At 42.1% G+C, this 23,323-nt stretch overlaps 1 protein-coding gene across 3 annotated transcripts in view; it reads left to right on the top strand.

The window, feature by feature from the left end:
- The window catches only part of CFAP70 (cilia and flagella associated protein 70), a 947,035-nt gene that overhangs the window by 428,626 nt on the left and 495,086 nt on the right, over nt 1-23,323 (top strand). For all 3 annotated transcript variants that reach the window (XM_069210675.1, XM_069210677.1, XM_069210678.1), the window contains one exon: nt 15,833-16,024. In XM_069210675.1, the coding sequence (XP_069066776.1) occupies nt 15,833-16,024 (192 nt within the window). The remainder of the gene's footprint in view (nt 1-15,832; nt 16,025-23,323) is intronic.

Consider the following 23,323-nt stretch of genomic DNA (forward strand, 5'->3'; position numbering starts at 1 on the left):
CATGCCACCGAACGGAAAATGTCACTTACCCAGTGTACATCTGTTCGTGGCATGTAGTCCTGCAGATTCACATGCATCCTCCCTCCTCCCCGGAAACCTGTAGTCTTTGCAGTATTTATTTGTACATATGTATACATAAGTTTTTTACATTTGCATGGACATCCTATCTACTTACTACATTTACTTGTGCATTTATATTCTTTCACTCTATTACTCCTTCCTACATCCTTCTGCAGATAAACAGTCTAACAAAGGAGTAGATGCCCATGCACACTATCACCGAAGGGAGGATCCCGTGACTCGAAAAAAAGACTTCTTCTAAGAAAAACAACTTGTAACACTCCGAACCCAACACTAGATGGGCGGAATATATGCATAGCATGTGAATCTGCAGCTACACATGCCACAAACAGACATACACTGGGTAAGTGAAATTTTCCATATGCAAAAAATAATAGAGAACTCTGGGTAGTTCCCAAGTTTAGGTGGAGAGCAGCTCTAGTAAGGAGCACCCTGCAACACCAGTGATACTCTAGATTTGCTCACCTCAAATGTCTGTTTATCTAGCAAAGTTTTTAAGCATTGGATCAGCACAGTGCTATCCACGCCGAGCTAGATAGTGACAAAGTCTTTTGCCATTTGTACAGCAAAGTCTTTAAGCATAGTTTTGACACAGTGTCAACCTTGCCGAGCTGTAAAATTACAAAAGCCATTTACCACTCCAGGCACAGCTGAAGCTGAAGGGCTTGTTTAAGGAGGCAAGGTAGAGTCAACTAATCTTGCTTGAGGGCCAAGTGGCTAACAATACTGAGGAACTGTAGGAGTTGCCTTCTTTGCAGAGGACTATTTCAGAGGCAATAATTAGGCGGCAAGAAAAATGTATGGTGTTGGTTCACAAGCTTTGGAGCAACATGTCTCCAGTGTTGGGTATGCCTCTGAGATCACAACTGAAGCAGACTTGTGGTCTAAGGTAGACATGGTAGCTGACCTGCTAGGAGACCAAACAATTTCAGGCAGTCATGTGATTGCTAAGAAATACAACTACTCCCCAGCATCAGTGAGGAATAAAAGAATGGGCAGGTGTGGTCATGGTGATGCTTTGTTCACCACAGTTTAGAGATAAAATTCTGAAGGCGGCATTCCAGAACAAAACTGGTTTAATGGAAGAAGGCTGTTTTTTGTTCATTCCAGATTTGAGTCCCAGTAGTTTGGCCAAGAAGAGAGAAGTGATGGCAATGCAAAAAAAAGTTTGTAGGCAAGGGGGCTGCATGCAATGATGGACCACCCAGAGAGGCAGAGAGTAGAACAAGTGGGTAAAATGTTTCTCTTCTGTGGACTCTACCAATTTATTCTTCCACTCCTTGGTGTTGGACTCATTATGACTGTTGTTCATGTGTGAGAGGTTTCTGTATGCCTAAAGTGGGTGGGGAGTTGTGTGCTTCCATTTAGGTGTGGGAAAGAGGGGTAGTCTTTCTAGGAATGCTTGAGGGAAAGTTAATGTGTGTTATTGATGTTGAATTGGGAATTCCTTTGTCTCTCATTGGTGCTGAAACAGTTTTGAGTTGAGATGCTGCCATCAATGTGCATCGCTGAATTCATAGGGATTGCGAAAAATCCAAGCGTCACATGAAGAAATATAGCAAGTGAACCACACACATTTAACAAGAATGTATGTAGCTGGTGGTGCATTTAGGAGCACACTGTTGCAGAAATATTACTAAAGCATGGTGCGGTAATACACTTTAATGGTAGACAGCATATTCCTCATTGTAATAGTTGTCACTGTAAAAAGTCTTGTCGCTTTGAAGTCAGAAAATAAAAAGTAAACATCAACATCAATGTTAAAAGAATAAGCAGAATTTTGTCAGAAGGTATTGCCTGACATTTGACCTCTGTCTTTCAATGCATAGCAAATTTGACAAGACAAAAATAAAATGTAAAGGCATATTTATTGCTCATTCTCCTTCCGCGCTGTAGGAAAGTCACTCTTTTTGCCATGGTTACCCCCACTTTGTGACAGTTATCACTGTGCTTAGACTGTTTTCACTGGGATCCGGCTAACCAGGACCCTACTGATTGTGCTGTCTCCTCTAAATTTGGTTGCCTTGGTACCCTTTACACCCCACAGTTGGCATACTGGTGTACCCGTGGAAGTCCCTATTATATGGTACTTAGGTGCCCAGGGCATTGGTGGGCTAGGGGTCCCCCATGGGCTGCAGCATGTATTATGCCACCCATGGGAGCCCATGCAAACTGTGGCTACAGGCCTGCCATTTTCAGCTTGCGTGGAATGGTGCATGCACCCTTTCACTGCTGGTCACTGCACCAGGTCACTGTAAGTCACCCCTGTGGCAGGCCCTTTCAGCCCAAAGAACTGGGGAGGCATCACTTTGGGGGTTTTCAGAGCCAGTCCAATCTACAATGATTGACATGCCATTTGACGGTGCTCATTTATTTGGTACTTGGGCTGGCTCAGCTTTAAAGCAATTTTGGGACAGTAGAGATGGAGCACTGAATTAGCTTGGTTCATCGCTACCTTTAAGCTAGTTCATAACCTCTGGTACTGTTAGTATGGTGTTACTTGTTTTAAAAAACCTCCACATAAGAGTCTTGCTTCGGCAGGGCTGTGAGGTCTTTTTTATTTTAACCTAATTGGTGCAACTGGTGGGTGTTTTGTAATTGGAGGGATATAGTGGCATGGAACCATAAGGAGCTTTTCAAGCCTGATGTTCAAGGTTATTTTCATTGTCATCATTACTTGATTTAAAGTAATGACTTTCTACTTCAAGTTTGTCAATAATAACCTCTTAGAGGGTTAACACCCTTTATTGCACCTCAGTCAATGTGATATTGTTTACTTTACTCTGAAGAAAAACCTGTGCTTAAGAGTTATTAACTTGATGGTATATACCATACTCTAAATGGAATGTCTGAGTATTTGCCAGTATGCTAGAACGCATTTACATATGACGTACAATCCTTAACTTGTGAGCTATTACTCGTTCAATGGAGGGTATAGAATTGCTTCCTCTGCAGAAAGTAACTTTTTTGTAACTTATGAAATTATGGAATATACTAGTATGCCTTATAGCGAACTGGAAATATTACAAGCTCTTTGGGAGTGTCAGTATATTGTTTATTCTCCATTCAAAGACATTTCTTATAATGATTCTATAACACTTAGGTTGTTTGTTTACTTAGTCCCTTTTCTAATATCATTGTTAGATGTTGATCTACACTAATTGAAGGGTACATTTACTCCTACATGTGATATGATAATATCAGTTCTTCTCATTTTGGTAAATTAGATACTGTATAGGCATATCTTCTTGCAGACCTTATCTTAGTCTTTAAGGGTTCATATTAGATACTCATCACAATGTATGTATTTTATACACTTTAGTGTGGACTTTTCTATGGTGCAACATGTTCTTTGAACATTGTTATTTCTTTTCATGACTTATGTCAGTTGATAATTGGCCTCCGTAAAAGTATATCTCTTTGTAGATTCTGTTTAGTCTATTATGTAGGCTAATTAATATATGGACTCTTTAGGAGCTGTTCTACATTTTTGCAATTCCATTCAAAACTTTCTTCTTTTAGGAAGAATTTTACCTTTTTCAGGGGAACTTCTTCTCTGTGAAGATATTTATACATGTTGTGTTTGATGAGGTTAATTATTGATACCTTATATAGATACAACTGTTTTCATTTTTACATCACTTTAGTGTTGTAAGTTGGGATCACACTAGGAGAAGAGTTGTCATAGGATGGATTCATCAAACTCGGCCAGATTCTATTTGTTTAAGAATGTGGTAAATTTTCTAGTGTTTTTTATTATTGAAACCCTTCCTAGTCATCAGTAGATGAGTTTTATTCATTATAAGAGTCATGTATTGACCTTGGTTTCTGCTGCTCTATCAAGGAACCTTTTACAGTTTGAAAAACATAATGTGCGTGTGTGTGTGTTTGTATGTGTGTGTGTGTGTGTGTGTGTGTGTGTGTGTACATATATATATATATACATATATATATATATATGCATAAATGTTCCTTCCAGGAGTCTTTAGTTGTGAAATATGTTAGGGCTCACCTACATTTTTAAGTCTCGAAAAGAGACCTGTAGTATGTGGTCTTCAGCCGGCCCAAAGGCTTCCCATTTGTTGCCACCACAGTCGCTTTTCAGTTCTTTGTTCCCATTTGCCCATTGATTGCATACGTCATGCCTCTGCACCTGCTTAACCACCTTGAGAGCAGGGAACAATTACTACTATTCTTCCACAAGCCTCATTAAAGCAACTGTTCTTGGGACTACTTTTTTCATTGATATTTAGAGCTTTACATGAGCGCTCGCTCCTAGCGCCATTTCACTGTGCATTTAAAAAGCAAGGCAAAATATCAGATGCTATTTACTGAAGGCCGTTTACTTTTCTTTCTCTAAAGGAAGGGCTAGTCTGTTTTATACTTCCCAGCTGTAGTGTTTCCACATTATTTAAGATATTCTACAGAGAAGTGGAAAGGTACGGCAAGACGTCTAGAGATAAATGTGCACTTTTCAGTGGCCATCTTGAAAGGGTTTTCTCTCACCACAGATTTCATGTGCAAAGGAAAGAGAGCCCTCCGTAAGACAATGCATGCTTTTTAAAGACACTCAGAGGTAAGCCAAGCAGCAGAGAACTGCAGGGAGCGCATATCCATTATAATTTAAATACTTTTCTAGGTTAATTGTTGCCAAATGTTATTTATTTATCCACTTTTTCCCTTGTTCCCAATAGCCGTATCTATCTGTTCTGCAAAGCCTCTTTAACTCAGGGTTTCTTCTGATCGTCCCTCTATCACTTCTGAGTCACTGATGGGCTTCTTTTCCCAGCATGCCTGGTGTGCCACTTCCTCCCTGTATGTGATGGCATTCTGCTAGACACAGATGCCCCCTCAATCTCCTGCCAGCTGCCCCCCTCTCTCTGCTCCTTCCGCAGCCTGGTGCATAACAACCCCTGCCTCCGCCATGATCCACCTCCACAACAAGCCAGCCACAGCAGCAAGGGCAGCAACAACAGCTTGGCCGGGTGAAGCCTAAGGAGTTCCTGCAGGAGATATGTGAGTGTCCTGTTCATTAAAGTCAAAGAGGTGGTCAAGCAATTAATCACAAACTCATAGGCAGAGTTCTGGTTTCCCGAGATATTTTGCAAAGCTTACCAATCGATATACCTTGGCCTTGCTCAAAACCAACTGTAGGGTAAACATTAATTCATCTTCGGCAGGATGATGGCAGGCTGAATTAGCCAACATAGATTTGAACCTGGAGCCGAGAGGTGCCACAGAAATTGAAGAACTCTCCAAGTTGTTTAAACAGACGGCAGGCACTCTTTTCTATTTCCAGTACTGTCATACTTTTCAATAAAAATAAAAACCAGAAGCAGATTGTAACAGTTAAAAAGTTAATCAAAAACAAACACAGAGTACTCGCCCCTTGCCCATCCTTGTTACAGGGCGCTGACCAGCAGGAATCAGATTCTGGGGTGGGGGGGAAGGGGAGTGAACCCCTTAACAGGTAAATTCAGATATGGGGGCCTATTCTTTAAATAGACCCTCTTTCCTAATTGCCTTGTCGGGAAATAGTCATTTGTTGAAACCGGAGCCTGTTTGGAAAGAGCCTCCTCCTTCGTGTCCCCTCCTGTTATCCACACCAACACACTGACACCATGTGTGCCCTTTGTGTCAATTGAAAAACAGTTTTAACACAGCAGCAGCTTGTCTCTCTGTGCAGCAAGGCGTCCCATAAAGTGTCACCACTTTTTTGCCTATACTGCCGTCTAGGAGGATACTTCGCTATCACCGCCTTTTAATACGTACTCACCCTCTCTCTCATCGCACTCTCGTTCACTGCCCTGACCCCATCGCAAAAGGTAATAGGTTGCCCCTTGCTGAGACCTATTGGCTTTGCCAATGCTTGTTATGAATGCTGATCTTTATGCATCACTCTTGACCGCTTTTGTTCTATGGGCATACTTTTGATGGTATCGATCATGGGTGGTCTATATCCATACTCTTAAAGTTTTTTTTTTTTTATACCTTTTTATAACTGTGGTCTCTTACACAGTTCTTTTACTAACGAGGATGTTGTTCCGCATAGGTATTATCATGAGTGCGTAATCTATTCCTCCAGTACTAGACCAGTTTTCTTCTGGATAAAATACTTTCAATGTTGTAAGGTCACTTATGACACACAGTTGCCATGCTTACATGGATGAGCTTATTTCCATGCTGTCATGTTTTATGGTTTTATTTACCTGAGGTTACAGGTTCTGATGTTGTATATTATTACTCTCCTTAATTATTTTGATTGTCTGGTCTTTTTTCTCTTGTTCTAGCTGGTTTTGTGATACTTAGAGACTTTTTTGAGAGTCTGTTTGCAGTCCCTCCTCTGGGTTACTGTTCTTTGGTATCTGATTCTAAATTAAGGATTCTGTGGCTAGATGTCTCTATCAAATGAACAAGTTACTTACCCTTGGTAACTCATTATCTGGCAGAGACAAGATCTAGCCACAGATTCCTTAACAACCCACCTATCCTCCCCCACTCTGCGAACTGAGTCCATTTTTGTCTCAGAAGATTTCAATTTGGAAATCAACACCTAGAATTAAGAATTCAGTGATTATTTGACACAAGGGTGTCTTATGTTCAAATACACTGTTTTGTTAGGGAGTTTCTATTGTGGCTCCACGTTTTGAGCCTGGAAAATAGTCATGGAACAAACTGACATCGACATGTCGGCAGGGAGTTATATGGACTCCGCTGACGTCACTTCCAGTGAACGAAGTCGATACGGAGTTGTGCAACACCCTCTACCGATGTGCAGATGTACTATGCAAAAGGTTTCTGGATCCAGGCCCACACCTAGGGAAGATTCTAAAGTAAGGAATCTGTGGCTAGATACTGTCTCTACCAGATAATCCATTACCAAAGGTAAGTAACTTTTTCTTTATCTTGTTTATCTCACCTCTATGTGCACGGGCCACTGCTTTTAGGATTATTATGTGCCTGGGTTAGGTCTACGTAACTGTCAATGGAAAATGAAATACTTCTTTGGGACCTATAAACAAACTGCATTTTATAATATATTTAGTGGCACTACAATAGCAAAAAGTATTACAAACTGCTGTTCACAGACCTTCTAATGTAAATTTCAACCTCGGCCTCTCCCATCATTTCTATGGAAAGATCCTCACCAATGTAAGTATACTACTCAGTGGTAGATGTGGGATGAGGCAGGTGGTTGAGAAATGGGCTGTTTTTATTACAAAATAGGTGGGGTTAAGGTAGGAGTAAGTAAGATTCATGAAGGTTTGGGGGGGATCAGGCAGGAAGGTGCAACCCACCAACAAAAGAGAAAGCTATTTCCTATTCACAAACTGCACTTCTAAAGTTACTTGAGCCAAAAAGAACCCAAAACAATAGTAAACTTACTCAAGCTACATGGCCACCCACTGGTGCTGCAGCACCTTCTCAGAGAAAATTATGGAGACAGGGACTTAAACTAAAACCCCTTAGCAAATAATGTTAAATTAAATTATTTAAAATCAGAACAAATATAAATACATTTAGTGTTTACATTTTTTTTTTATTTTAAATAATTGTTAAGCCTTTTTAATTTAAAAATTAATATTGTTACTAGACTCTTAGTAAAATACATTTATTTAATTGTGGACGTTCTAGACATCAATTTTAATAATTATTGCTTCACAATAAAAAGCATAAATATTTTCTTCAGGTGGCAATTAATTTTTAATGTACGCTTCAGAAAATATTTTAATGTAATATATTCATAATATTTACATTTTAAAAGTCCAAATAAGTGATTACTGTAACTTTTTATTCTGCTCTATATATAAAAGCTTTTAAAGAATAATTTACATTAATTTATAGCAAAAAATATTTTAACAATTGCTGTCAAGATTTATTAAACTTTTTTTACTTTCATATATAATATACCATAGGGAGATCTCCACTACTGAGTTGGAGATCTCCCTATAGTAAAGAATAGGGAACGTTTTAAAAGTTTATTCAACTTCAAAAAATCTTAAAACATATTTTATGTTAAATACTAATGTAGATACATTTTATGGAATTATTTAATACATAGAACAAAATAAAAGTGCTACAGCACTAGTACCTTAATTGTGAATAAATATTTATTAACTATAATATGGTAAATTAAATGTGATTCTTTAAAAGGATTTATCGTAAAAGAATCTAACCTAAAGAGAAAAAAAAATATTACGTATTCATAATTATTAAAAGTGATGCATAGAATTAAATAAACGTAATTTAAGAATATTTAGTAAAAAATGTTACATTATTTTTTAATATACAAATTATTTTTTAAATGTTAATAGAAAATTATGATTTTTATATGTTTAACAAAATTACATTTATTCATTATGAATTTAAAATAATCCCCTATGGCGTTTCAATTTTAAGTGCCTACTGTAGGATGCTGGCCTGGCTTGTAGTGGGTACCAGAGGTACTTACACCTTGTGCCAGGTCCAGTTATTCCTTATTAGTGTAGAAGAGGTGTTTCTAGCAGCTTAGGCTGATAGAAGGTAGCTATGGCAAAGCAGCCTAGGCTGAACTAGGAGACATGTAAAGCTCCTACTATACCACTGGTGTCATATGCACAATATCATAAGAAAACACAATACACAGAAGTACTAAAAATAAAGGTACTTTATTTTTATGACAATATGCCAAAAGTATCTCAGTGAGTACCCTCAGTATGAGGATAAGATATATTCACAAGATATATGTACACAAACCAAAATTATGCAGGTAATAGCAAGAAAAGTAATGCAAGCAGTGTAAAATTACAATAGATTGCAATAGGAGCACATAGGTATAGGGGCAACACAAACCATATACTCCAAAAGTGGAATGCGAACCACGAATGTACCCCAAACCTATGTGAGCTTGTAGAGGGTCGCTGGGACTGTAAGAAAACAGTGAGGTTAGAAAAATAGCCCACCCCAAGACCCTGAAAGGTAGGTGTAAAGTCACCTACTACCCCCAGAGAGCACAGAAGTCGTGATAGGGGTATTCTTCAAGAAGAACAAACACCAGCAATGCAACAACAGTATCTGTAAGACAAGGGGACCAAGTCCAAGAGTCGCGACAGTGTCGAGAGTGGGCAGGACCCAGGAAATGCCAGCTGAGGGTGCAAGGAAGCTGCCACCTGTTGGAAGAAGCTTGGTGTTCTGCAAGAACGAAGAGGACTAGGAACTTCCCCTTTAGAGGATGGATGTCCCACGTCGTGAAGAAGCTTGCAGAGGTGCTCCCACGCAGAAAGACCTCAAACAAGCCTTGCTAGCTGCAAGGGTTGCGGTTAGGGTTTTTGGATGCTGCTGTGGCCCAGTAGGGACCAGGATGTCGCCACTTGGATGAGGAGACAGAGGGGGCACCCAGCAAGTCAGGGAGCCCTCACAGAAGCAGGGAGTCCCATGACGCCGGAGGACAACTCAGAAGGTTGTGCACTGCAGGTTAGAGTGTCGGGGACCCAGGCTTGGCTGTGCACAAAGGAAATCCTGGAAGAGTGCACAGGAGCCGGAGCAGCTGCAAGTCACGCGGTACCCAGCAATGCAGTCTAGCGTGGGGAGGCAAGGACTTACCTCCACCAAACTTGGACTGAAGAGTCACTGGACTGTGGGAGTCACTTGGAAAGAGTTGCTGAGTTCCAGGTACCACGCTCGTCATGCTGAGAGGGGACCCAGAGGACCGGTGATGCAGTCTTTTGGTGCCTGCGGCTGCAGGGGGAAGATTCCGTCGACCCACTGGAGATTTCTTCAGAGCTCCTGGTGCAGACAGGAGGCAGGCTACCCCCAGAGCATGCACCACCTGGAAACAATCGAGAAAGCCGGCAGGATGAAGCGATACAAGGTTGCTAGTAGTCGTCTTGCTACTTTGTCGCGGTTTTGCAGGCGTCCTGCACAATCAGCGGTCGATACTTTGGCAGAAGGTGAAGGGAGATGCAGAGGAACTCTGGTGAGCTCTTGCATTCGTTATCTGAAGAATTCCCCAAAGCAGAGACCCTAAATAGCCAGAAAAGGAGGTTTGGCTACCTAGGAAGGAGGATTGGCTACCAGGAGAGGTAAGAGCCTATCAGAAGGAGCCTCTGACGTCACCTGCTGGCACTGGTCACTCAGAGCAGTCCAGTGTGCCACAGACACCTCTGTTTCCAAGATGGCAGAGGTCTGGAACACACTGGAGGCGCTCTGGGCACCTCCACCAGGAGGTGCAGGTCAGGGGAGTGGTCACTCCCCTTTCCTTTGTCCAGTTTCGCACCAGAGCAGGGCTGGGGGATCCCTAAACCGGTGTAGACTGGCTTATGCAGAGATGGGCACCATCTGTGCCCATCAAAGCATTTCCAGAGGCTGGGGGAGGCTACTCCTCCCCAGCCTTCACACCTATTTCCAAAGGGAGAGGGTGTTACACCCTCTCTCAGAGGAAATCCTTTGTTCTGCCTTCCTGGGCCAGGGCTGCCTGGACCCCAGGAGGGCAGAACCCTGTCTGAGGGGTTGGCAGCAGCAGCAGCTGCAGTGGAGACCCCGGAAAGGCAGTTTGGCAGTACTCGGGTTCTGTGCTAGAGACCCGGGGGATCATGGAATTGTCCCCCCAATGGTGACAATTCCATGATCTTAGACATGTTACATGGCCATGTTCGGAGTTACCATTGTGACGCTGTACATAGGTAGTGACCTATGTACAGTGCACGCGTGTAATGGTGTCCCCGCACTCACAAAGTCCGGGGAATTTGCCCTGAACGATGTGGGGGCACCTTGGCTAGTACCAGGGTGCCCACACACTAAGTAACTTTGCACCCAACCTTCACCAGGTGAAGGTTAGACATATAGGTGACTTATAAGTTACTTAAGTGCAGTGGTAAATGGCTGTGACATAACGTGGACGTTATTTCACTCAGGCTACACTGGCAAGCCTGTGTAAGAATTGTCAGAGCTCCCTATGGGTGGCAAAAGAAATGCTGCAGTCCATAGGGATCTCCTGGAACCCCAATACCCTGGGTACCTCAGTACCATATACTAGGGAATTATATGGGTGTACCAGTATGCCAATGTGAATTGGTAAATTTAGTCACTAGCCTGTTAGTGACAAATTTGGAAAGCAGAGAGAGCATAACCACTGAGTTTCTGGTTAGCAGAGCCTCAGTGAGACAGTTAGGCATCACACAGGGAACACATACAGGGCACATACTTATGAGCACTGGGGCCCTGCCTGGCAGGGTCTCAGTGACACATAGACTAAAACAACATATATACAGTGAAATATGGGGGTAACATGCCATGCAAGATGGTATTTTCCTACACCTACCTCCATTATTTTCTAAGTAGGGTGTTGCAATAACAGTGGTTGGCCTCATGTGGCGCTGGATTTACTAGTGCTCTTTTTTGGCAGTAGTTACTTTAGGCTCATTAATTTGGCTCAAGGTGGAGACGTGTAAGTCTGCACTCACGAGTAACTTTATATTTGGAATTTGTGAATAGCTGTAAGTAGTAAAGTCACTCAAAAGTGTAAGAGTAGATTTAATATCAGTAAATCTGCATTTATAGATTTACCTTTGTGAAAAGGCCCCTTCGTGTCAGCCTCATTGGATTAGCCATATTGTTTGTCTTGGTTTGTGGCCAGGAAGGAGTAATACTTTAATAAAGACAGTGGCAAAACGTCATGACCAATCTTCTCACCGGAATAAAGGAGTATTTTGCTTGTCTGTACCCCTCATCCTTTCTGACAAGAGAGCTAAAGCCCTAGCAGCAGCCCCTGATGGCTGAAGGTCTGCCTCAAATAAATAAATATGCTTTATGAAATTCCTGCCATCACCAATAAATATGGAGACAACGTGAACTTGATTGGATGTTAATCATCATGAGACTGAACTATGCCGGAAAGAAGATGCATTTGGAAATGATGGGACATGATGGGATCCCCCCAAAATTTGTACTGCTGCTTAAGAGATCGATTTATAACTCTGGATAAATTTACATGCAGGTGGACCTTAGGTTTAATCATGGTGGAGACTACTCCAGCTCTGCTGTGATATTAGTAATGGCTGCCAGATACAGACCTCTAATTCCAGACATTTAGGCCCTCATTACGAGCTTGGCGGGCGGTGTAGGCCGCCCGCCTATCTCATTCGCATGGACGACCGCCACGCTGGTCTTCCTTCCCGCCAGCCCTGTTAAGAGTTGCCTGCTGTGCCAGCAGGTGGAAACGGCATTTACGCCCGGCTGCCCAGCAGGGAACAGGGCCTTAACATTGACGCCGGCTCCTAATTGAGCCAGTGGCAATGTGGCGGTGCGTCGAGTGCAACAGCACCCGTCGCGCTTTTAACTGCCCAGGCCAAATTAGGGCCATGTCCGTGGTGGCCCCTCAAATGCATGGGCAATGCTGGGGCCCCCATGGGGCCCTCAGCACCCCATTTCTGCCAGCGGGCTACCACCATGCAAAGGCTGGTGGAAAGGGGACTCGTAATCCCCAGGGCAGCACTGCAAGCAGAGCTGCCCTGGCTGACGGAGACTGCCGGCACCTCCAGGCTGTCAGCTGGCAGCAACCTGGCAGTGTCGGCGGTCCGACCGTGGCAGCTCTGCCACAGTCATAATGTGGATGCCGGACCTATGCTTTGGCAGCCGTTTGACCTCCACTTCGGCCCTGGCGGACCCATGACCACCAGGGTTATAATGGGGCCCTTAATTTAGATGGGCAGAATTAGAGGTCTGTTTTCACAGTCCATCACCACCAGGGAAACCCTGGCAGTATGGGGCAGTGAAAACTGCTAAATGCGCTCTCTGCCTTGGGAGAGGTCTCCCATGGAAGGGGAGCCTTTTCTTTTCAAAAAGAAAATTCTAATTCAGGATTTTCTTTTTGAAAATAAAAATGAAAATAGTTTGATGCAGGACTCCTTCATGTTGCCCTAGCCACGCAGAAAACTGTTGACAGCATTGACAGGAGACTCCGTGAGGGCGGTTACTGCCAATGCTTTAGAAAGGACCACCAGCTAGGTGGTTGTTTACAAATTTGCCAGACGGCACCTCTGTCAGGGCAATGGAGTAATTTACTCTGTCACCCTGACGGGAAAACGGGCTGCCCTCCATAATATACAATAGGCCCGAACACAATAATGTGGCTAGTGACCTGATCGGATTTAATGATTTGTGAACCAAATATCAGTTTCACCTTTGACTTCAATTGGAAGCTCTGTGCTCAAGTTCGAAGAAAGGTCTGGACAGAGGCATAAAGTTGGCACAGGCAACACTTGAGGATTCACGATTAAGGCCTGCTGTTTGTGTGCCTTAAGGGAGAAGGAGACTGACTGCCCTTCATGTTTAACTCTTGACATAATTAGTGCAAGAACAAAAGGCTCATTCACTTTAAAGGTTTTGGGAGAACTGCTACCTGGAAGAGGAGACTGTGCAAGACCGCAGTATTGTTATCAATAGACAGCTGTATCCAAGGACCATCACCATCAGACAGGATTCTCTCACAACTCTCTCCATATCTGACAGGATTTTACCATCTGACCACTAGGTGGCGCTCACAAAGGCCCTGTGAGGTCCTGCCTTTATCCCTTAATAGGATTATGCTCCTGTCTACTCATTGGATTCCTAGATCCCATGGCCTTTCTGACCATGTCTATTCGCTCTTCATTCCTGGATCCCATGGCCTTTCTGACCTCTTAATACTTGCCTTTTGGACCTTTTAATCGCTTTGCTACAACCCATATGCAGTTCCTAGATTTCCCATTTCCTGCCTTGTACCTGCTGGTTTCCTTGGTCTTCCCCTTTCCACTCCCAGTTCTGCTTTCCCTTCATTGGCAATTCCCTGATTCCTTGCACCTGGCTCTCCCCCTGCACCTGTGACTTTTCCCTCTGCCTCTAGCTATATTAGTCCTCTGAGCCCAGAGTGCAGTGGCTCACAACTGACATCTGCTGAGCCTCCTTGTGCTCTCTCATGTTCCTACTGCTCTCATTTCAGGCTGGTTCTTTGATTCTGTTTCTCTAATTTCCTAAGCCTATTTTCCAGTTTTTAGCTATTTTCTAGCTTCTGTTTCTGTCCCTGGTTTTCCTGCACCTCTGTTCGTGTGATAGCCATGTGTAGAAGTGTGGCACAATGGTTAGAGCGGCAGACCCTGATGCAGAGATCTGGCCCGGGACCAGGGTTCAATTCCCGCCTCAGCGGGTCTTGGGCTCAATTCCCTTGGACCAGATAATTCTCGCCTTGGTGCCTAATCTAATTAATGGGTCCCACTCTGTAACTCTGGACAATAGCTTGCTTAATCTCCACAACGGCCCTGACAGTGCTTGGATGTCTGGCTTCACCCTGGGGGTTGCCCAGGAGTGGGCGCCTCACAGGGAAAAGCCAGGAGGGGTTCCACAGCAGTTTGCGTACAGCGCCTTGAGACCCTAACGGGTGATTAGTGCGCTATACAGGTGCGAAGTTTACGTTTTACATTTTTTTTAGCCATTGTTCATTGTCTCCTGTCTGCCCTATTCTTGATATCGCCTGATACATGCAGACGTCTTGCCTTGTGTTCTTTATTCCTGTTTGAATATTTCTATCTTGCCTTGTTAGACTATAGACCATGGTTACTCACAAACATTTGCCCAAGGGCCACAAAGTATGGTCTGTTGTGTGACCGAGGGCCGCACTGATGCCAGCAGAGTGGCTGTAGGGGATCCTGGTGGGTCAGGGATTGTGTAAGATGGTTGTAGGGGAAGCAAAGCATGTATATCTAGTGGCTGAATTCCACAATGTGAAACCAGAATACCCGGGACGCCACCTTAGTTACTTCATGAATTCAGATAACCTGCAAATAAATGCGTGCCCGTTTCTTTGACATTTTTTTCTGATAATTAGTGCTTAGCCAGTGCTGCTGTTTACCAGGAGGGGCCGCACATAGAGGTCAAGAGGGCCGCAAGTGGGCCTTGGGCCGTACTTTGATTATCACTGCTGTAGACCTTTCATAGTCTTGTTTTCAGTATTTCAGTTCTGAGTATTCCAGTCCTGTTAATGACCATGATTCCAGTCCTACTTTTCCCTGAGTCCAGTTTCTGCTTTGTTTTTCCTTGTTCTCTTCCCTCTGGTAGTTTCTTGTGTCTTATATTACAATCTTTTCTTGATTATAATTGTTATCAAGGGTGACAATGTATTTCTGAGGCCTTTCGCCTCTAATCCAGGATTTGTAAAGCGTGGCAAATCACACTTGAGGCTCTCAAGGTGCTATGTCATAGGCATGGGGAGATTAAGGGATTTTCCCAAAATCACAGGATGTTGAGCAGGCGCAGATTCAAACCTGGTTCCCCCAGCTTCGAAGTAGACAGCTCAGGCCGTTACGCCACATCCTCTCCCACTTGGCATGACATTCCCAAAGAATATTTTCTTTTGATATTCTGCTATTCTGAATGCTTCAAAGATTTCAAAGATACTTCACTTCTCATAGCAAGTGTAGTTCCTCCATATTGTTGTGGGCATTACTCATCAGTTATTGACCAAGTTCTGAACGTTGCATACTTAGCAACGCATCAGTTGTCTATGGTCCACACATTTGCACATAACTCTCCTTAGTAATAGGGATATGAAGCCAATTGGCTTTTATTACAAAGGATGAAGGTGGGGCTGCTGCTCAAATGTATGGACCAATCATAGCATCTAGTGATGACATCAGCACTAAAGCTTCTAGCATGAGCTGAACTGTATTATGCTTTGCCTTCTACACCTCAGTGTGGTTGCATATTCTCTTATACCAATTGTTTCTTTATTTTTCCCAAGGCTGAGAGTGATTACCACAGTCAGATTGTCAGCATAACCAACTCCATTCTGAATGAATACCGTGTCCTATTTGGGCAACAGGTGGCTGAAGGAAAAGTGTTAGATAACCAGACACTGGAGGAACAGAAGTGCCAACTCAACTATGAGCTTAACTGTACCGGCAAATACTTTGCCTTCAAGGAGCAGCTAAAGGTATCTACCTACTTAATGTTTCTCTAAATTGATTTTCTGTTCTCCTTACTTCCTAAATGACTTTACCTCACTTCCTTATCTGCTTGCTTTTACGATTAATTCCTTGCTGCCATAATTCATCCTCAACTCCTTTCTTCTATTACTTGTTTTATTCCTTACTCCTTTTCCATTGCTTATCTTAACTCTTGTGTTTCGTCCATCCATTATTCCATGCTTCATTATCATGAAGTCTTAAAATTCATATATTCAGAAGCATAATTATTTTCTTCACATCCAGAGAACTTATACTATGTTTTCAAGGGCCTTTATGCTGTTATGAGGGAACATTCACCCTAGCAAGGGGCCATGGAATGGTGTGCATTTGCAGGCAGTTTCACCTTATATATTGGACCATATTTGTCACCAACACTCATCTTTCTCTGATATCTATGGTAGGGAGGGGTGGGGAGGTTAAGTTATAAATATGATGAAAGTACATGTAAGACAGAACTACTGTTATTTCTTCATCCCATTCTTTGTTCTAATGCGTACCCTATGATGTGGATTAATCTCCTACAGGCAGTCTACCAAGCTGCAAATACCAATCAATGTCTCCCTTAGTCCGCCTCACTTCCTGCGGGAGCATATCTGGACATCCCACAACCAGCACATCCTGTTTAGCTTCTGTCTTTATGGACACAATCCAATCCAGTTGGCGGAATAACTACAATACAATTCTTTTTTATTACTTTTTTTCCCCCTCATTGGAGTATAGAGCAATGGCTACAACATACATCATTTTAACTCCCTTGTGCTTTGTAGTCGTGGCCCCTTGATATACCTCCATAAAAAAATTGTTGTCCAGAGACTTTCATTTTTTATTCGTGTTTTTGTATCATTAGAGAATTAATCTAGCTCGGGTAGACATTGCTGATCCTGGCTGAATTTTTTTGTACAACATTTTTTTTAAATGGCAAATTTGTTGCAGTGATGATGTAATATTTCAGAAAACATGTGACCTATATACTTCATTTTGGTGTCAAATCATAGGTTTTGTGGGCCAAGTAGTATTATAGAGACAGAAAATAACTCCTCAGCGCAACCCTTCCGCCATTTTCCAAAATGATGACTATAATAGAGGGAGAAGAGACATATATAGAAATTAAATGTAGCAAATAATAATGGTTTTTAATCCTTTTATGTATACACCAAACAATGTTTATGATCTGAATATGAAAACAATAATCTTGATCTCTCTTGTTTTAGACACATTTTAATAGTTAACTTTATTTGTTTCGGCAGTCGCTTGTGGTACATTTGCAAAATGTTAAGCATTTGAGAAGAGTATATATGTATATCAACAGGGACACCTGCACAGGTTTGCAAGTACATGTATATGTGAGTTATGTGGGTAGAGGCTTTAGAACCCTTGTAGGTTTTAGAGCCCCAACAATATATTCCCAACCAAATTCACACAGATCTTTCTCTACATTTGCATGATCCAAAATATTTACACATCTTCTGATCAAGTAGAACAATTATTTAATGTGTCCACACACAGAATATGATGTCAGTGGAAGGTCACTTAGCGGGACTGATCTCTTGAACTCACTGTACCGAATATCATCAAATGTGTGGCAGTCAGAACTCGTTTTCCACACATGCACAAGTTATTTTTCTGTGTCTTTAAAGTCACATTCTTCTTCTGTCTCAACAAATCTTTTTAGAAACTTCACAGGTTCAACAGTTAAAGCTACAAGCTTTGTTTCAATTTTGCTCATAGTGTCATCACCTGTAAGAATATGTGCTTTAATACGAACACTGGGTGCCTTTGGGTCAAGTTTCTTGTACAGAAAATGAAGACGGAGTGAGTGTCTTTTCTCGCCTGTTCTATAACGTATCAATACCTCTGACAAACCTGGACTTCTGAACATTACAACAAATCTAAGCAGCACAATAATAACATCTGTGTCATTTGACAGTACAATGACTCGATTGGAACCATTTCAAACAGCCCACTCAACATGTGGCACAACAAGAAGGTCAGCTTCCTCCAATTTGCTGTTAATTTCTTGAACAATTTGACTCATACCTTTTGAATATATCTCTGTAGGCACCAATTACTCACTGACAATCATTTCACTTGCAATAATTGGAAGTTCAGTGTTCACTGAAGCATCAGCAATGTTCTGGAGATTTTACATCTCTAAGTTAATATTTTTCGAAGTTGATGACAAGATTTTTATCAAGTTGCCCAGGTATAGCTGTTGAATTTTTGATGCAGGCAAGATCAATTGTTCCACTTGTAGACATTCGTCTGATTCTCTCACATTCTTTGACAGATACTTCAAGATAACTGTCAAAGACAATGTGCAGTTCTGGAAAGGTGCCCCCTGACTTTGATATCTGTTGAACAATTTGAACGACCTCTATGAAGTTTTCCATGGATTCAATCTCGACCATTCGCAATTGTGACATATAGTCCACAACAGCAGCAGTTTTCAATAAGGACACCTTCTCAAATTGAAATTCTTCAGGTGAAAGTTTTTTTCGAGCTCTTGTACGAGTTTGTGCTTCACTGGTTTGGTTGCAGCATCTCCATCAAATAATGCGTTTGTTGAAGAAGATCATGTGACAGAATGTCCTTTATAAATCCACCCCTTTCTTTTGCTATCCATCTCTGTATGTGCTTGCAAAAGTTGTGTTTTTATAACCTGTTTTGTAGTGGCTGGTTGGACGAAATTTTTATTATGGCAATCAAAGCATGTGAGTTTAGCTTTAGTGATTATATTAAACAGTTTTTTCTCTTTCAATACAAATCTCTCCTGCTTCGGTTTGGTGCATAGTGTTGATCCATATTCTAGGACATCTAGTAGACATGTCTTTATATCTTTAACCACATATTGTTTGGTCACGAAGTTGTGTAGTCGCACAGGCTCAGTCATTTCAAAGGTGTTTCCTTGCTGCTGCATGAAAAGAAGGCTGTCAACTTGTTTATTAAAACGTTCCCCTCTCTTTCCCGCAAGTTTGTGGTGAGGAACAGTTTCACAATGGTCCATTAATTTTGAATTTGTCATCTCTCTGAAAACATTGCAGATAGAAAGGACTTCATGGTAAACTAGCTGCCACTCAGCAACATATTCACTTTTGCGGGTTTGACCAACAATTCCCTTGAAGCTTTTCTGTGATCTCTGGATCGTCTGTTCCAGTTTCCTATCTGGAACCACAGCATTTAACCTTCCTTCTCTGTCTTTCGCCACAAAATATCTTTGGATTAATTTTCTGTGGAGGTATGGTTTTTCCACCTCTAGATTCTTCACTCCTTCCAAATACCAGGACCTCTATCTCAGGTAGTTCATGGAATCAAATTCGCAAAACATAGTAATCAGTAACTCCATCGTCTTCACATGCTGCTCCCAATCACCTTCCGGATCAGCATGTACCAAGCTTTTCACTAGAGCTACCATGTGTAAAACATTTCCCCAGTACTTGCAAAGTTCAGATTTTTTTTCACATTCTTTGACAAACTCCACAAACCTGTTTTTCTCATTTTGAAATGAGTGTATTGAACATTGCCTGACTTTGCATTATGTCTTTTGAATTAAATGTGCCCTATGCCTTGTTCACTTCTGAGATAAGAGGTGCAAAACCTAATTTGTCATTCATTCATGTTCCAGAAAGCATTCCAACAATGTTTCTGTAGCCTCAGAGATGATGAGCGTACCTTGTAACTGACGAACATAATGAGTTATGCTCAACACTGACTAGACAGTAGTTTTGCTTCCAAAGAGTTCAGCCTCAATAAGTGCATTGTCTATGCTACATCCCCTGAGATAACTTCCTGTGCACCGCAGCACAACTTTTGTCATGTGGAAAATGCCCATCATTGGTTAAAGATCATCAAATTTGGAAAACGCCTGCATTGCAGAAAATTGGCAGAATAGGCTAGTTTTCAAGTTGATGAAAGCACATTTTGGAATTTTTTGTGTATATACTGTTATGTAGTTTTTGACCGGGAGTTGGTATTACTGGTAAAAAAAACAACTTTCTTCAGTGGGACTTTATTCTGGGAGATCAGAGCATGAATTCCAGCCCTCAAGGAGATGGCTTTTCTTCATTGTCCAGCCCACATCAAATAAGCAACTTGATAAATTCAGTGAAATCAGCTTTGTGGACCGCATCATCAGGTAGAAGAAGATCCATGTCCTCAGCCACTTTGAAACTTTTTGGTAGACTTGGACGTTTTGATGGCTTGTAGTAATTTTGCACACGTTGGCAAGGCAGTTGGGTTATACGTTTGCAGCTTCGTTTATTTATGACTATAGCTGACACAGCTTGTTTTCAAGCAGCTACTTCATTGGTACAGTACAGTTGGTACCATGGCAGTATCGTGTGATGGATGTTCCAGACAAAGATGAGCTGTCTTCAAAATCAAAACTATCAAGAGCAGTACTTGCAAATCCTTTCCTGGTAAAGTGACTTGGAAGGTGTGTGCTGTTGGATTCACAAGATTTTACAGCAAACGGTGCTAACAAGTTTATGCTCTGTACTATGTAATTATAACTTGTTGATACACCAATCCTATTCACTGAAGTAAATAGCTCTCTACTTTTGCACTTGTCATAGATTGTGTGGGCTGTCATGTGCCACTGAGTTTTCTTTTTGCCCTTTTATAATTCATAAAACATGATTTGGAAAAGACAGTACTTTTTGCACAGCATAAGCCCGTCAGTTCATGGGATTGTCTTACACTTCTTCACTTATATCTTCAAAGCCATCATCAATGTTTTGCTTTGCTGATATTAAACATGATGTAAAAAATGTTAAGACAACATCACACATTCTTGTTGACTCCCATGATTTGCAGAGCTCTGGGGCATCATAAAATGCATCATTGAGTTCAAAATCTAAATCTTTCAGGACATTTCTTAAAATGGTTCTTGCTGATTTTACTGCATCCTGTGATCGAATTTCGGGAGCAAGAACTTCAGGAGTCAGATGAGCTGAGAACACCATAAGTGGCTCATTTTTTTTGTTAGAGTGATACAAATGAATTCTGTCATGGTACATTATTATTATAGATAAATACAGTTTCATCAATGTTGACTGTTTTTCCTCTGATCTCACTGAGTGTGAACCCAAACCCGTAGACTACTAGTCATTAGAGGGGCTCCTAGTCACCAGAAAGGGACATCACCCAGCGCTGGAAAGACGCAGAGCCCCCAACACTTGGCCACTGGAAGAATGGCCTGGATCAATGCCTGAGCCTGAAGAGGTCAGTGTAATTGGCAAGGTGGTGCCCAGGGAAATATTATAAGAAATGGGCTACCTGGAATGCTTAAAGAGGTATTACTTTGCCTTCAAATAACCATGTGCCATGGAGGAGAGGGTGAACTGCAATGCAAAGGGCCAGTCGTTGTAGGACCTGGGATACGTAGTCTGACATTTGTAATAAAGAATAGCCTGACTTCGGTGGTATATGTGTATCATTATCAACTATTGATGAAGTTGCTCTATGTTAATCTGTATTTATGTACCTATTTTACATTGAGTGTCTTGACTCGTTTTATAAATTCAATACAAAGCTTCTTAGAAAATGGATAGCCTTACACCCATCAGCAAGTTGTGCAGTGTCTCCATGACTTTGAGAGCTCTGCTGCAGTTTATGTGCCATGGTAACTGGAAGTCCTATCTTTTTTATTGTTCTCAGAGCTCGGTGTGGTCACTGGTTACAAAAGGGAAAAATGCTTTTTGAGATTATTTAATCCGTAGCTTGCTGCTAATTGGTAATTTACAATCTTTTTCCTAGCTATATTTTAGCCTTGTCTTTTAGTTTTTTCTTCCTGATGTTCCTGTTGGAAAGTAAAAGAGCTTCCAAACGAAAGCCCACTTCTCCAGTGCATTCCTCTGATGAGGAAGAGGGTAGAGGAAGCTGGGATGCTTCTAAAATGTCTTCTTCCAATGTTCCTTATCATTCTGTCTTCATGTGCCAGTGCAATTCAAACATTGATTGGGAAAGCTCTTGCTAAGGCCTTGGCCTCAGAGGGAAAACGGGAGGTCTAACCCTCATTGCTCTAAAGGCCTTGATTTATTCTCCAGTTCTCCGGATGTAAAGATAAATACTTTGAGTTTAAGGAAGTATACCAGGTAAGAAGAAGTGAGCCAGATTTTCGATCATGTGGGAAAAAATGTGGTCTTTCTTGACGTTCCATCATTAGATGATGGCTGAGGCCTTTTTCCTCAATACAGTGGACCATCAAGCTTGGTTTTGCCTTTACATGTCAAGAATAAGGCCCTTAATTCAGAGAGAATGGCAAGAATTAGACCGATTCAACATCCCTCGGTTTATGCAGTAGATTATATTCTAGAGAATGCAGTTGAGGTTTTCTCCATGTTATCAAAATGTATTTCATCCTGCCTCCCCATGACTAGCTGTACTTAACTAAATCTGGAGGACTGTATTTCTGTAGATCCTGTGGACAAGAGAAGTAAAAGTGATATCCGATGCAGGCAATAATTTGGTGCTAAGGGCTCACGCTTATGCTGTCTATACTGCGTGGTTGCTGATAAAGGACTCTGAGTTCCTGGCGGAAGCCATGCAAGATAGTAAGGACAATTTGGATTTATTGTCTCAGGTGGACCAACAAGCTTTCTTCCTTTCTGGCATTTCATGTGATGCACTCAGAGTGCATGCACTGTGGTGCCTCCCTGCTGGCTAGACAGTGTGTGCGGATAAGGAACTGGAAAGCAGATACATCCGAGAAATAAGCCTTATTGAAAATTCCTTTTTGTGTAAAGAAGCGGTATGGACAACAGTTGGATCAAATGGTGACCACATTTCAAGAATGAAAAACACACCCTTCTTTTCAAGGGCAAGTCTTCCTCCCCCACAAGCCACTCCAATTGGGATTCCAAACAGTATTTTCGATTGTCATATAAAAATCACTTCCAGCCACGGAAATCAGCCAAGAATACAAATAGGCCCTCATCACGAGTGTGGTGGTCTTCAGACTGCCACACTCGCGGTGACAGTCTTACCGCCGCCGGGCCAGCAGTGAAGACTGCCATATTATGACAACGCCGCTGATACTGCCAGGGCGGTCAGACCGCTAGGCCAGAGGTGAGCACCTCCAGCTCAGCGACAGCCGTAAGAACCCCCCCCCCACCTCCGCACGACCACCTCTCCCCCTTTAGGACTGTTCACCTACCTGTCTTGGTGAGGTGGTTGTCCGGGAGGGGATAGGGGTGCAGGAACCGCCGTGCCCTATTACGTCTCGTAACACAGCAGGCAGAGTCCTTTTGGTGTGGCAGTGCTTGCAG

The sequence above is a fragment of the Pleurodeles waltl genome, chromosome 10, assembly GCF_031143425.1.
Source record: "Pleurodeles waltl isolate 20211129_DDA chromosome 10, aPleWal1.hap1.20221129, whole genome shotgun sequence".
Taxonomy (NCBI): Eukaryota; Metazoa; Chordata; class Amphibia; order Caudata; family Salamandridae; genus Pleurodeles; species Pleurodeles waltl.